General features: G+C 45.6%; 2 protein-coding genes across 2 annotated transcripts in view; both read right to left on the reverse strand.

Moving 5' to 3' along the window:
* CLIC5 (chloride intracellular channel 5) overlaps positions 1–7,104 on the reverse strand; it is a 74,315-nt gene extending 67,211 nt beyond the window's left edge. The window contains exon 1 of the mRNA XM_082215806.1: positions 6,552–7,104. Within this exon, the coding sequence (XP_082071932.1) occupies positions 6,552–7,016 (465 nt within the window). The 5' untranslated portion in view covers positions 7,017–7,104. The remainder of the gene's footprint in view (positions 1–6,551) is intronic.
* Positions 7,105–10,158: 3,054 nt separating this feature from the next.
* ENPP5 (ectonucleotide pyrophosphatase/phosphodiesterase family member 5) lies at positions 10,159–14,649 on the reverse strand (the record flags this gene model as incomplete). Its single annotated transcript, XM_082216309.1, is given in 7 exon segments — positions 10,159–10,481; positions 10,484–10,591; positions 10,594–10,701; positions 13,252–13,293; positions 13,296–13,404; positions 13,408–13,424; positions 14,580–14,649. Coding segments are annotated over 7 exon segments (606 nt in total). The 3' UTR covers positions 10,159–10,329.
* Positions 14,650–15,606: the final 957 nt, after the last annotated feature.

The raw sequence follows: 15,606 nt of genomic DNA on the forward strand, positions 1-15,606 counted from the left end.
GCAATCTGAAACCATGGTTCCCTAACTCCAACCCCTCATGTGGACCACTTGAAAACCATTGAGGGTCTTGGTGGACCACTTAATGGTTTTTCTGACTGTTGTAGCAATTGTGAGGGACTGTGGCCGCGTTTGCATGTCCAAATCATGGCTTAACAATAACTCATGAACCTGCTGGCTCCAAAGGAAGAGGAGACTGCAGGCACTCTGCTCCTCACTGAGCCTTTTAGGTGCAGCAGCAGCTAAGTCAAGGTCTGGCTTAGTATGCAGTTTGACCCCAGGATTGTGGTGAAGAGAGAGCTTAAATGTGAGCCGAAGGTTTGGACACTACAAGTTCCTCTCTGGGAGTCAGCACAGTCATTTGTTCTCAGGAAGTGAGTGACACTGGAAAGAGGCCTTTCACACAGGCCACTTAGTGCAGAGCCCTTTAGCTTCAGGAAGGAATAACAGGTTTCTACTGTCAAGGCTGAGCCATGGGCAGCAGTCCGAGATTAGCCAGAGGTTGGAAACCGAAAGCCAGCAGTCAGGATGGAAGAGGAACTTGCAGGACGACAGGAAGGCCTTGTTGCTCAATCACAACTCAATGGGAACAGGAGAGCTTTCCTGTCCAGGAGGGTCCAGTGGCCAGTCTGCAGCACACTGCTTGCCACAAAGACCAGCTGTCCACCAAGCCCCACAGCCCCTGGCATCCCCAGAGCTGGAAGATGGAGGCAGTTGAGGGCTGCCCAAAATGGGATGGATGCAGTTCCAGCGTGGGCTCATCACTCCTGGGTGCATCCTGACATGAAATAAGCACAATGCTACCGGCAATATGTTTGAAAAAGCACCTTTCAGTGCTCACACAACTGCGCTCACATGAGGTGCACAGCAGCACCAGGCTCACTGGCCGGCCTCCTCTGTCACAGCCCCTTTGGCCGGGTCCTGTTTTGGAGTGGATGCTCTGAAGTAGGCAGACAGAGGGACTCCCCACATGGTGGAGAACCCTGACAAGGGCGCATAATCACACAGGAAGCCTCAACGTGCAAGCAGGCTCCCTTCTGCAGAGCTTTACACACACACCATGTGGGGGGTGGAGCGGGGGGCGAGGAAGGCGAGGGTGGGGTGACGGACCAAGGCCTGCAAGTGAAGCCTCATGCTTCCTCTCGTGTGAGTGTCATCGCAGGAGACCTAATGCCTGAATAAGTTCCCTGATTTGCTGTGCTTGGAGCTTTTATACGCTTGCTATTCTTAGATATTATCAAGCATCGAGCACACAGCCAATCAGCTCTTGAGGCCTGAGAGAAACTTTGCCCCCTGCTCAACTGTTTTTCAGAGCCAGCAGAGAAAGGAGCCAAAGAAAAGGCTTTATTGCTACAGTTGTCAGTAATTAGACCTATCATGGACACCAGCTGAATCAACAGCAATGCAACGTTCAGAGGAATGAATATGTGAAATTAATTGCTCTTAGTTGCTTCTGATCAAACTGCTGCATGCTTTACTGCCATCTCAGTGTGCTTCAAGTTTATGAGAAGGAAGGATATAGCACCTCAAAATGGCAGTGAAAACAATGAAGCAGCCATTTAAATAATACTTTATGCTGAATGAGCATAGTTCCTCAGAACTTTCAATGTTTCTTCTGAGTAAGCAATTACACAGTCAAGACTTGGTTATGTATATGGTGTTTATTGACCTGACTAAGGCCTTCAACACTATAACTTGTAATGCCCTGTGGACTGTCCTTCTGAAAACTGGCTGCCCAGATAAATTTGTGAACATCATTCAGCTCCTCCATGATAATATGACAGCAACAGTGGTGTAGCGTGGGTTGTCAGCACCCGGGGCAAGGCAAGTAATGCGCCCCCTAACCCGTGGATTTGCGCCCCCTAACCCGTGGATTTGCGCCCCCTAACCCGTGGATTTGCGCCCCCTAACCCCCAGATGTTGCGCCCGGTGCAGCCGGCCCCCCCTGCACCCCCCACGCTACGCCACTGGACAGCAACAATCACAGATAACAATGGCTCTCAAAGTGAACCATTTACAGTGGGACCAGGTGTTAAATGGGGTTGTGTTATTGCCCAAACTCTATTTTTTTCATTGCCATGATCCTACAACTGTCGAAGGGAAACTCCCCACTGCGGTAGAAATCAAAGCTCCTTAATCTGAGCAGGCTGAAAGCAAAGAGTAAGGTTACCATAACTTCCAACGCAGTTGGACAACGTAGTGTGTGCACACTCAGAGGGTGACCTCCAAACCATCCTAAATATATTCACAGCTTAAGGAAAGCTTGGCCTATTGCTCAACATCCAAAAAACCAAAGTGCTGCACCAACAAGCACAAAACAACCCCTCTGCAAATCCAACTCAATGGTGTAATGTTCAAAAGTGTTGATCACTTCTCCTACATGGGCAGTTACGTTTCCACAAGGGCCAACATTGATGCCGAAATCCAGCATTGCCAGAGTTCTGTGAATGCAGCTTTTCCCGATTGAAGGGCAGAGAGTTTGAGGAGGGAAATCAAAATGCTTGTTTACAAAGCTATTGTACTACCAACCTTACTGTATGCTTGTGAAACATGGACCACTTATAAACACAATCTCCAACTCCTCAAAAGATTCCATCAATGGTGTCTCCAAAAATTTTTACACATCACTTGGGAAGACAGGCAAACTAATGCCGGTGTACTGGAAAAAGCAAAGATCACCAGTGTCAAAGCAATGATTCTTCAATATCAACTTTGTTGGACTGGTCATAATGTTCGGATGCCTGACTATCATCTTCCAAAGTAATTACTCTATTCCCAGCTTAAGAATGAAAAGCGTAATACTGGTGGTCAACAAAAGAGGTTTAAAGACTCTCTCAAGGCAATTCTTAAAAAAAAAAAGTAGTAGTATAAACACTGAGAACTGGGAAACACTGGCCTACAAGTGCTCCAATTGGAGAACAGCCTTTACCAAAGGTGTCATAGACTTTGAAGACGCTCGAACTCAGGATGAAAGGGGGAAACGTGCTAAGAGGAAGGCATGTTTGGCAAACCCTCACCATGATCAACTCCCACCCAGAAACCTATGTCCCCACTGTGGAAGGACGTGTGGATTCAGAATTGGCCCTCACAGTCACTTATGGACTCACTGTTAAAACCATGTTCATGGAAGACAATCTTACTCGACTACAAGTGATCGCCAAAGAAGAAAACTGTTGCAAAACTCTTGTCCAGGCAGAAACAATGCAGCAGTGCTGCAATGCTCTTAATATGCATGCAGCTTAATGTAAACAACCCACCATAAGCAATTTTTACTATTTTTATAATACCTACCCTGGCTCAATATACAAACTTGTGGCTCACAATTAAAAGTGGTCATACCATCATAAAATATGATATGCAAAAGAGCAGGTGAGGGAAAATGTAAGGTCTGATCTGCAAGCATAGAGAGATTTGAGAATCACTTGATTTTGTGTATAAAACACACCCCATGGAAACCTTTGTTCATTCTCTGCAAGTTCAGACATGCCAAAAACACTCAGAAACTATTTGTTAGCTTTGTGGGTTTCTCCCGAAACAGTCTTTGTAAAGCAAACTAGTGTGATATGGGACAGGCCTGTGTGTGGGACACAGTGTTAAAATTATGGAACCATAAATCAAGTCAGCTAAAAATGGCCATTAAATGGCCAGGCTTATATTGTGGGGGGAGATGTTCACAGGGGCATCCTTCCCACCCTCAACAACTGGTATCATAGGCTGCAATCCTACATTCTGGGAGTAAGCACCAATGAACAGAGCAGAAGTTACTGCCAAGTAAACATGCATAGGCTTCGCATGCAAATATCTGTATATCAAGGTCCATCAATGTTGATTGCCTAGTGAGTTTTCTCCTTGTAAAATGTATCTTTCACTATCCTGTTTTATTAGGGAAGTACACCAGACTGGTACTAGAGAGTAGCACTGGGAGACTTCTGTTTGACCTCCCCCCCCCCATGGCAGTTGATTTATTTGGCTCTATTCTGTCCCCAATGCTACTTAACTATATGAAGCTATTGAGTGAGGTCAATAGTGCCATTATTATTTGAGAATAGTTAAACTGCTGTTTCTATTGCACTTTAATGATCATAGAATCATAGAGTTGGAATAGACCACAAGGGCCATCGAGTCCAACCCCCTGCCAAGCAGGAAACAATGATGTTTCTGTGTTTTAAGAGCTTGGTTTTATGGACTTTTATTGTTTCCCGTTCTGATCTGTGGATGTTTGGTAGCATATAAATATGCTAAATAAATAAAATAACTTTGAAAGTAAACATTGCTAATCACTACATATAAAATATTTAAAAGTGTATCTCAGGTATGTGCATGTGATGCCCACAGAACTTTCAGGGATTTTCTGTAATGATTGGTGTGAATTAGCATTTGCATTATTATCTCTTAGGTGCTCTGCCAATATTATCATATCTGTTCAGTAGTGTCGAGAGCACTCTTATCGGCTACAAAATAAAAATACATTTTCTGTCAGAGTGGCACTGGGAGCTGCCAACATGCCAGTTCACTAATGAGCACAGTGCATCTCCCAGGAAGTATTCACAAGGCAGGACCCTCAAAGCTCTCCAGGCCAGGGCGCATGGCTTTCAGATGTTGGACAGAGCTCACTGGTGGAGGTGTTTTCCCCTTGCTGGGGAACCAGCACCACCCCTTAAGGCTCCATCACTCTGTCCCCACAAATGGACAGCAGGTTGGTGCTGTTGTCTTTATTTATTTTACATTTCATGAACAATCCTAGCTTAGGTTCCCCTAACACTTTTTCTCATTAGTAAACACAATAGGCATGCTTTAAAACTATTTTTTCTGTTAGTATACATTTTCCTTTCAGTAAAGAAGTAAGGGAGCAATCCAAATCAGATCAAGCAGGATGTGTGGAGTTCGGAACAAGCACATCTCTGGTTGGGCTCAGAAGGGGCTCATCCGGATGAAGTTCTACATCCTCAGCCAGAGACGCATCAGTATAAGTCCTCCTTCCAGCAAAGCAGGCTGAGCCGAGGGCAGGATAAATGCTGAAAAGGGGGCATGGATGGGATGGGGCAGACAGACCCCTGTGCCAAACTTTGTTCAGCTTGGTGACACGATCTAGCAACCCAGCAGAAGGTGCACTGGCAAAAGAGTGGTGTCTAAAGGCTTGCTTTCCCTCTGCTAGGCTTAGCGACAGGGCTGGCCCTCCCATAAGGCAAGGTGAGGCAACTGCCTCAGGCGGCAGGATTCACAGGGGCAACACAGCTGGCCTCCAATGAATGCATTGCCTGCTGCAGAATGTTCTTTGGCGCCCAGATCTGCTGCCTCCTTGCCATCCTTGCCCCCAGTGCCATCTCCACAGCAGCCTCTCGGCGAATAGGAGCTGCTGTGGGTCTCCTTCCACCACTAGGCAAGAAAAGGCAGGGGCTGCCCTCTGGGGTCTCCTGGGGTCTGCACCTGCCCAGCACGATTCAGAGAGGCCCCCCCCCCATGGCTTTGCTTCCCTCTTCAGCTGTCAGCTAAGGCTTATTTGACTCCCTGCTTGCTCCCAATGTAGATCTTTACTCCCTCCTCCTTCCCTGGTGAGGGAAGCCAAAGCCATTTTGTCGTTTGTCTCGGGTGCCAAAATATATTGGGCCAGCCCTGCTCAGCAGCAGCCCTTCTCCTGAAGGAAGTTTGAAGTTGCATCATTTACCCCAGTGTAATCCACTGAAAAGAATTTCCTATAGTTTGGATTACTCTGTTATATGTGATATATGCACCAATGGATCCTGCCCCTGCAAGTGTTTCGTGGTAATCTACCTAGTGCTCAAAGGAGGGAGAAGAGGATTCCTTGCGCATTCTGTCTTCTGATAGAGAGAAGGCTCTTCATCAGGGATCTGTGAAGTGTTTTGCCCATTCCCTCACCATGAATGATTGCAACAGAGGCATCACTTAGGAAGCCAGCACAGCCCATGGCTTCTCAATTCATGCACAATGGCACAAAAGCACTTCTGCCCAGACACCAGGCAAACATAGCAAAGTATAAGCTTTTCTCAAGAGAGCATTGTCAGAAAAGTGACCCTGGAAATAGCCATGAAAGAGCAGAGGGACAGTCTGAAATCACACAGGTACAGTTCTACGGCTGAAGCCAATCAGGTCTGGCTGTGCAAACTGCCTGGACAGAAGACTGCCTAAGACCCCTCTCCAAGCTGGGCTGAGCAATTCACAAGGACAAATCATGCACATACTTAATATAACCAATAACTACTACATAATTTGAAGTTATACTGTAGGAAAGCACAAGCTCTAAAGTGTGTTATTTTCTTCTGCAAAGCACAAGTCCTCCAATAGCTCAAAGATGATCACAATTATTATGGTAGTTTACAGGCTGATCAACTGTCCAAACCAGTTAGCAATGGGCAATTGTTGAGTAGCTTGCTTTTGAGTTACAAAAAGATTTCATCAGACAAAACAGCAAGGAAACAAGCAAATCTAATACAGACATTCTCCCCTCCCCCCGTGTACAGCCCCCCCACCCCTCCAGTTAGGGAAATCTTAGTCTCATTCACATAATTGTGTATATACTTGGAAAAAGAACCTGCCTTAATGATGAGGAAAAGCTGAAGGTCCTCTTTCTGAAAGTTGTTTTCTTCTGAATTATTATTGCCGGGCAATCTGATGGTATTTTGAGCATTTCTGGCCATGCTGTGGATCTTCTTTAGAATGTGATCGGTTGAAGATGCTTTATTTGCAGAGGAGCTCCCTTTGTCACTTTGTGCTGGGCTAAGCAGCTGCACCTCCTCCTGATGTTGCTGACCTTCCAGAGCAAAAATCTCTCTCTGAAAGGAATTTCGTTCTTCTTTCCCATTGCAGCTATACTGAGATGACAGAGAACCCACATAGCTATTTTCCAGGCTCTCTCCACTTCTCATGTCCATGAAGTCTGCCACAGCCTTAAAAGAAAGGCATGCTAGGTCTTCACTGATTTGATCATAAACTTGTTCCGCTTCCTCTGAATTTGGAATTCCACACAGCCTAGCATTCTCTGTGTTTCCCACATTTTCCATGCTGGGCAGTTAGTTAAATCAGCTGCTTCGGTGATCTCTGAGACTTGGAACTAACTTGGCAACCGTGACAAATAAACAGTGAGAGTAAGCAATGTTTGTGGTATACTTTCTGAATGCATTGTTACACGTGACAGATTACCAGCAATCATTTACAGACAGCTTTAAATCAACACTCTCCTGACTTGCTCCCCTTTAACCCTTGCACTGTTCAAAGTACCTACACACGATTCTCAAAATAATTTAATGTTCTATTTTTACATCATGGTTTTTGTAAAAATGGGAGGACTAATAAAATGTAATTATTTTCACCTGGTTTTGTTGGGATTGATCTCTTATCTATCAAAACACACACACACTTTTACCATTTGAAGACTGAAAGAAACAGCAGCAAATGTTTGCTGGGTTGTTTTCTGTTCTGGATATAGGATGAATTCCCTTGTCATCTCATTGTAGGGACCCAGTATCACGCCAGTCTCAGATAATAATAGTTTTATTTATACCCAGCCACTCTGGGTGGCTTCCAGTACATAATAAAACATCAAACATTAAAAATTACCCACTACAGGGCTCCCTTCAAATGTCTTCTAAAAGTTCCATAGTTTTTTATCTCCTTGACATCTGATGGGACGCTGTTCCACAAGTGTGCAAGAAAAACTGCATTAACCAAGTTTGTAAGACAAACACGAGGACTCTTACAAACATTCCCAAACAATTAGGACTGGGGTACATTCATATGATAGGGGTGGGGGGGAACAGAATCACAATTCAGATGTTTTGATAACACACAACTTTCTCTGTAACACCTGAGTTGGGAGAGACTGTGCAGCTTTTTGGTGCCTGGATAGTGGTGGGCTTGGTGATGGTGAATAAGCTAAACCTGAATCTTGAAAAGACAGAGCCTTGGTGGGTTACTCCCTTTTCTAAGAACTGGGGACTGTTCTCCATGATACTGCACTCCCCCTTGTAGACTGTGGGTAGAGTTTGAGAAAACTATGCTGGTGCAAGTCCAGGTGGAAACCACAGCTGAGTGCCTTTCACCAGCTTTGGCTGGCCCCCCGTATGGCTGTCCCTGAACAGGCCGTGTCTGGCTACTATTGGTGATTTCATGGCTGAAATCAGCACAATTCCCTCTACAAGGCTGCCTTAAGGTCTGGCTCAGAAGCTGCAGTTGGTGTAGAACACTTTTGGGGACATCTCACAAACAATGCAGGTGTTGAAAGCTCTGAACTGACTGCCAACTGACTTCAGTAGCACTACTGAAGCACATTTATAGTTCACATTTTGACATAAAAAGCTCTAGGCAGCTCAGGACTGAAACCTGAAAGACAGCCTGCAGCATAAACCAAAATGTAGCAGACTCTAGAATGCATTTACAGTTGTGCCTCGCAAGACGAAATTAATTCGTTCCGCAAGTCTCTTCGTCTTGCAAGTTTTTCGTCTTGCGATGCACGGTTTCCCATAGGAATGCATTGAAAATCAATTAATGCGTTCCTAGGGAAACCGCCTTCAGACCAGGTCCGGGGACAGTCTGTCCCCGGACCTCTTCTGAAGGCTGGGGGGGGGGGACAAGGGCTTTTCTTCCCACCCCCAGCATTTTAAAAAACCCCGGGACAGCGGAGGACTTCTCCGCTGTCCGGGGCGATTTAAAAGCCCCTGGGAAGGCAGGCAGGGGGGACAAAGACTTTCGTCCCCCGCCCGCCTTCAGAAGGTGTTCCCTCCCCCCCGCCCGGCTTCGGCGATCTCCCCGCCGCCCCTTGCTTCAAAAGAGGTCCGGGGACAGCGGGAAGCGCTTCCCGCTGTCCCCAGACCTGGGGCTGCGGGGAGAAGATCGCTTCTTCCCCGCTGTCCCCGGACCTCTTTTGAAGCAAGGGGCTGCGGGGAGAAGATCGCTTCTCCCCGCCGTCCCTTGCTTCAAAAGAGAAGACCCGCTGTCCCCGGGGCAAGCTTCGTTTTGCGAAGCAAGCCCATAGGGAAATTTGTCTTGCGAGGCAACTCGAAAACGAAGAAACCTTTCGTTTTGCGAGTTTTTCGTCTCGCGAGGCGTTCGTCTTGCGGGGTACCACTGTAAATATACACACATATATACCAGTACATACAAAGCTTTACACAAAAAATTGTGAAATTCAAACTGATATGGATATGATTTGGCACTCACTTTTCCTTGTTTTAGCATGCACTGAAGATAGAGGAAACTATCAGAAGACACTTCCTTGGAAATAACTTTGTTTAGGAATGTGATCATTCAAGCTTTACAGGAAGGAAATTAGTATAATAATAGGTATTAAGTAAAACACCTATTCATGTACTCTAACGCAGAGACCATGTAGGAGAGAGTAGATCTAGAAATTTTAACTACCGGTATATGCTGAGTCTACTGCTAGTTCCTCTGCTGTATATACACTAGGAAAAGGATTGTGACAAAATAATTTTGAATCAGTAAATGGAAAATTTGCTGCTTATATTAGATTAAGCCATCACATTTCTTCAATAACTTAACATAAAGTTTGCCTTTATTTTCATTTAGATCTTATTAAAGCATATGCAATTGCTACATAGCTCAACCCTTAGCGTTCTGTAAGAGAATTTTTTAAAATAAAAATTCTTAAGTAAAGGTAAAGGTACCCCTGCCCGTACGGGCCAGTCTTGCCAGACTCTAGGGTTGTGCGCCCATCTCACTTAAGAGGCCAGGAGCCAGCGCTGTCCGCAGACACTTCCGGGTCACGTGGCCAGTGTGACGAAGCTGCTCTGGCGAGCCAGCACAGCACACGGAACGCCGTTTACCTTCCCGCTAGTAAGCGGTCCCTATTTATCTACTTGAACCTGGGGGTGCTTTCGAACTGCTAGGTTGGCAGGCGCTGGGACCGAACGACGGGAGCGCACCCCGCCGCGGGGATTCGAACCGCCGACCATGCGATCGGCAAGTCCTAGGCGCTGAGATTTTACCCACAGCGCCACCCGCGTCCCCTAAAAATTCATATACATAGCAATTTAAACCAATCTGTGCATGCATGATATAGAACGTGTGATTTCCACTTTTTACAACTTGCAGAACTGCAAGTTATAAAATTAATTATTTGATTAAGTTAGAAGACTGAAAGCTTAAAGCGCATTTAAGATTATTTCCATCTCAGATTTCCAGTGACTTAGCCTTCCATGTTTCTCTATAAAAGCTTTTAAGCCTTCCCACAAATGTTCTGCTGTCTACCCCAGCTGAACAGGAGATTTCACATGGTATTGCTCTTGTTCATACACATATACAATTTTTAAGAAGGCTTCTTATGAGCAATACTTTTATTTTAAGAAAGCATTAAGTCTAAAGCAATGGCTCAATTATTTCAGCATTTTGTACCCACAGACCTGGCAAGTCACTGTGAATTAAATGTTTTATGAACACTAGAAGAAAGACAAAGACAAGTATGCTGCCAAGAAAAACTCCAATAAAACAGGCATATGATTCTTGCTGATATGTTGTGGCTCTTTTGGGACGGCACTAACAAGCTGATCCTTCACATTGTCAAGCGACCCATTGTTGGGCAGTGGACTAATATCCAAGAGATGACACAAAAGGGGATATAATCTGTGGAATTCATAGCTTGCTTGGTGAGGTTCTTTCTAAAGGCAGGCCCATGAGCTAAGAAGATAGGCTGCGTATCTGGTAGCACATTGTCACATCCGTGGTTACTCACTTGAAAAAGAACAAACAAATTATCATTTACTGCCATCTTTTGACATTCATATGTATACAGCTATGTTTCAAGAGGCTATTAGACTCTTTAGACCTCTTTCCCAGAAAAACAACAACTACTGGAACATGCAGTCATATGACCTCGGTTATAACAGTAATAACAGATATACTTCTATAGATAAGTTTGGGTTTTTAGTCCCCAAACTTCTCAGACATCAAGATTTTATTATTTAGTTATTTATTATAACCCACCAAGTACATGGTTCTATTTCTCCCCACTTTAACCTCACAACAACCCTGTGAGGTACGTTAGACTGGGAACTGTGACTGGCCCAGGCCACCCAGTGAGATCCACGGCAGAGGAGGGATTCGAACCCTGGTCTCCACATGTCCTAGCCTACCATTCTATACCACACTAACTCACTATGTATCACTATGACTAGGAGTTATTGAACTGGCACAATATGAGGACTTTAATGTGGCTATTAAGTTTGAACTGATTAAGATGACTGATAAAATCCTATGGCACAAGATACATGTGAAACACTTACCAATTTACATATTTCCAGAGGCAGACAATGCCACTGTTGGGTTTCTCTACAAAAGCAGTATTTTACCTAGATCTCCACAGAGCACAACACATTTCTAAGAATTATTAGATTATGAAGCATTGCAAAGCTTCCTGAAGCAACAGAAACCTTCTAAGAGCTTATTTGGACATTACTACCATAGCTGCCAGGTGTGTATCTTGGCACTTTGCTTTTTTAATGAAACATTAGCAAGTTGATAACCAAAGATCTCATTTGCAGTCAGAGTCCCATGTTCTCAAAGTTCATTTCTGAACATTAATTTACAGCAATGTTACATTATTAGCAGGGGAATAGAAGGATGAACAATTGTAGTACAGTGGTACCTTGGGTTAAGTACTTAATTTGTTCCGGAGGTCCGTTCTTAACCTGAAACTGTTCTTAACATGAAGCACCACTTTAGCTAATGGGGGCCTCCCACTGGAGCAGAATTTCTGTTCTTATCCTGAAGCGAAGTTCTTAACCTGAGGTACTATTTCTGGGTTAGTGGAGTCTGTAACCTGAAGCGTATGTAACCTGAAGCGTATGTAACCCAAGGTACCACTGTATTGAGGTGTACCTTATACCCCGCCCATCTGACCGGGCCTCCCCAGCCACTCTGGGCGGCTCCCAACAGAATATTTAAAGCACAATAAAACATCAAACATTAAAAACTTCCCTAAACAGGGCTGCCTTCAGGTGTCTTCTAAAAGTCAGATAGTTGTTTATTTCCTTGACATCTGATGGGAGGGTGTTCCGCAGGGCAGGTGCCACTACTGAGAAGGCCCTCTGCCTGGTTCCCTGTAACCTCACTTCTCGCAGTGAGGGAACTACCAGAAGGCCCTTGGAGCTGGACCTCTGTGTCCGGGCTGAACTATGGGAGTGGAGACGCTCCTTCAAGTATACTGGGTCGAGGTTGTTTAGGGCTTTAAAGGTCAGCACCAACAGAATTGTGCTTGGAAATATATGGGAGCCAATGTAAGTCTTTCAGGACTGGTGTTATATGGTCTCAGCGGCCACTCACAGTCACCAGACTAGCTGCCATATTCTGGATTAGTTGTAGTTTCTGGGTCACATTCAAAGGTAGCCTCACATAGAACACATTGCAGTAGTCCAAACGGGAGATAACCAGAGCATGCACCACTCTGGCCAGACAGTCTGCAGACAGGTAGGGTCTCATCCTGTGTACCAGGTGGAGCTGGTAGACAGTTGCCCTGGACACAGAATTGACCTGCACTTCCATGGACAGCTGTGAGTCCAAAATGACTCTCAGCCTCCGCATCTGGTCCTTTAAGGGCACAGTTACCGTATTTTTTGCTCTATAGGACACACCGGACTATAAGAGGGGGAGAACGGGGGGGGGGGATTCTCTCCCCTCTCTGCTCAGCGCCCCTTCAGCGAAGCGGCAGGAGAAACGGAGCCCCTTCCACTTCTCCTCCCGCTTGGCTGAAGGGGCGCTGCGCAGCTCTCCCTCTCTGCTGAAGCCAGGAGAGCCTTGCTCTCCCGGCTTCAGCAAAAGGAACCCGAAGCCTTCAGAGCGCAGCGCGGGGTCCTGCTGCGCTCCAAAGGCTTCAGGCGACCCCTCTTGCTCTCCAGGCTTCAGCGAAAGCAACACAAAGCTTCAGAGGCTTCGCGTTGCTATCGCTGAAGCCAAGGAGCCTGCATTCGCTCCATAGGACGCACACACATTTCCCCTTAATTTTTGGAGGGGAAAAAGTGTGTCCTATAGAGCGCAAAATACGGTACCCCATTCAGGACCAGGGAGTCATCCACACCAGCCCGCCCTGTCCCCCCAAAACAGTACTTCTGTCTTGTCAGGATTCAACCTCAATCTGTAACACTGTAGGGTAAAGTGGGATAACCTAACTCTGGCTAAGCACAACATACTATAGTTACTGAATCACACTGGTTTTCAATTGTGAGTTTGGTGTCTTTTTTTTTCTTTCCACAAAGCAGGTTCAAAGGTGAATGAAAGAATACTTACATACAAATTCAGATTTGTTTTGCAAGATTTCCCATCCTTCATAGCAACTGCTAAAATGGGTTGAATTCTACAGCTGTGTTGGAAATGCAGTCTACTTGGGATATCCTCCTTCTTATCAACACGCATGTGAGGATGAACATTGGCTAATGCATTTTATACTTCAGCAAATTTCCCTTCAGATAAAATCCAAAAAGAAGGCTTTAATAGAAGGATCCTGAGAAATTGTTTGGTTTACATGCACAAAGAAGAAGCTGGTGGTCAAGAAATGTGTAGCTAATAGATAAACAAATCCACCTACTGCAAGATTGTGGTCAGTTGCTTGCTGTTCTCCCAGATTTCAATAGGATTTTAAGCAGCCTAACTTGACAACCATTGCAACCATAATATATTAAGCACACGTGCATAGTCTTGTAACACTGTAAAGACCAATTAATCTATTGTGGCATGAGCTTTCATAGTCCAAGTCTTCAATCCTACATGCACTTACCTGGAAGTAAACACCACTGAATTCAATGTGGCTTTTTTCTGAGTTGACCTATACAGTTTTCCCCTGTAATGCTCACTTCATCAGATGCATAAAGTGTTAAGCAGCTACAGCTTTATGCTATAAAGCGAATTGTCACAATAAACATAATATGTAAGGCCAGTTCATGGTATGATATACCAACCGCAACTCAAGCTGAATTTAAACAAGACAAGTGATGAGCAAAAATCACACATCATATGTAAGGTTTTTTACATAAACACAGGCCTGTATGTATGCAGCATTTACATGTCACACCAGTTCCCCGCCTTGCTGTGGGGCATGTAAATTCTGTGAACATACATATTGGCGCATAGGTTCAGAGCCCTTTAAATGCAATTCCAGGCCACCCGTATATAATTACTAGTTGCATGCTCCCAGTATCCCAGTTAAGCCTTAGGCGAGTATTTCTCAGGTAGTAATAATGGACTAGTTCAAGGGTCCCCAAGCAGTATAAAGCGCACACATGGGGCGAGAGGAAGAAGTGCTGCTAGTTGGGGGAGGGGTAGAAATCCTTCCAGGTGCCAGAGCCCAGCCAAGACTAGCTCACCATTCCCCCCAGGTGCCTAGAAGGTGCCAAGACCTAGAAGGTCTTCTTTCCCTTCATTACGCCATCACCACTCCCTTCCATGACCAATCTCTGGCGTCTGATAAGAGGGAGTTGGTCTTTAAAGGGACCAAGCCTACCATGGTCACCAGACTTTCATTTCTGCCAAAACAGCTGCAGTCAGCCTGCTCCTCAGTCACCAACTCAGACGGAAAGAAAACGTGTGCTCTCTTCACAACAACAAAACAGAACACTGACTGGGAAAGATGGCCCACTTCATGCTCAGTGTTCCAGCACTGCCCTCCTTCTGTTTTGAAATGAAAGTCATGCTCAAGATTAAGTTTAGGGCATGGGTAGGCAAACTAAGCCCCGGGGACTGGATCCGGCCCAATTGCCTTCTAAATCCAGCCTGCGGATGGTCCGGGAATCAGCATGTTTTTACATGAGTAGAATGTGTGCTTTTATTTCAAATGCATCTCTGGGTTATTTGTGGGGCATAGGAATTCATTTATTTATTTTTCTTTCAAAATAAAGTCCGGCCCCCCACAAGGCCTGAGGGACAGTGGACCGGCCCCCTGCTGAAAAAGGTTGCTGACCCCTGGTTTAGGGTAAGTTTAGGATTACGCTTAGGCTGGGAAAGGTAAAGAGCTCAAAGTGCATTCCAAGTGCACAATCTTCATGGAATGGAGCCAGCTGCTTTCTGCAGGCGACACATCCTTCAAGGACGGCACAGGCAAAGGCGCTCTTATTTCCCAGCCTGAGCAAGTCAGTGGCACCAGCTGCCCTCCGCACTCTGCGAAGCTGATGAGACACAGGTGGGGGCAGGGAGTGTCACTATTTAATTTCTTACAAGGGGCCAGGGGGTGGGAACACTTGTTGCAGTCAGGTGGACGTGCTTCAAAGCAAAGGGCTGGAGAGGCTTCAGCCACCTGCCGCCCCAATTCCCCAAGAATGCCTCATGGCCCAAGTGGGAAAGTAAGCGGGGGGGGGAGGGGGAGTTGGAGTCCCACCAACTGCATTGGTTTTTTTAATTTAAAAAAATCTGGCGGGGCAGAAGACCTTGCTGTGGCGCCCATGGGCACCACATTGGGGAAGGCAGGACTAGATTATGGCTGAATCGCAGGCACACACTTTCCAAGTCGCTATGGGCTCAGTTTTGCTTATTCCTTATGGCCACCACAGAAATATGAACATCACTGCTAAGATTTTTGAAGAGAATCTCGAAACGAGCAATACTTATGGCTCTCACCGAAATATCCCGACACTGCTCTAGTTACTATAAGGT

This window comes from Podarcis vaucheri (genome assembly GCF_965113315.1).
Source record: "Podarcis vaucheri genome assembly, chromosome: 3".
NCBI classification, from domain to species: domain Eukaryota; kingdom Metazoa; phylum Chordata; class Lepidosauria; order Squamata; family Lacertidae; genus Podarcis; species Podarcis vaucheri.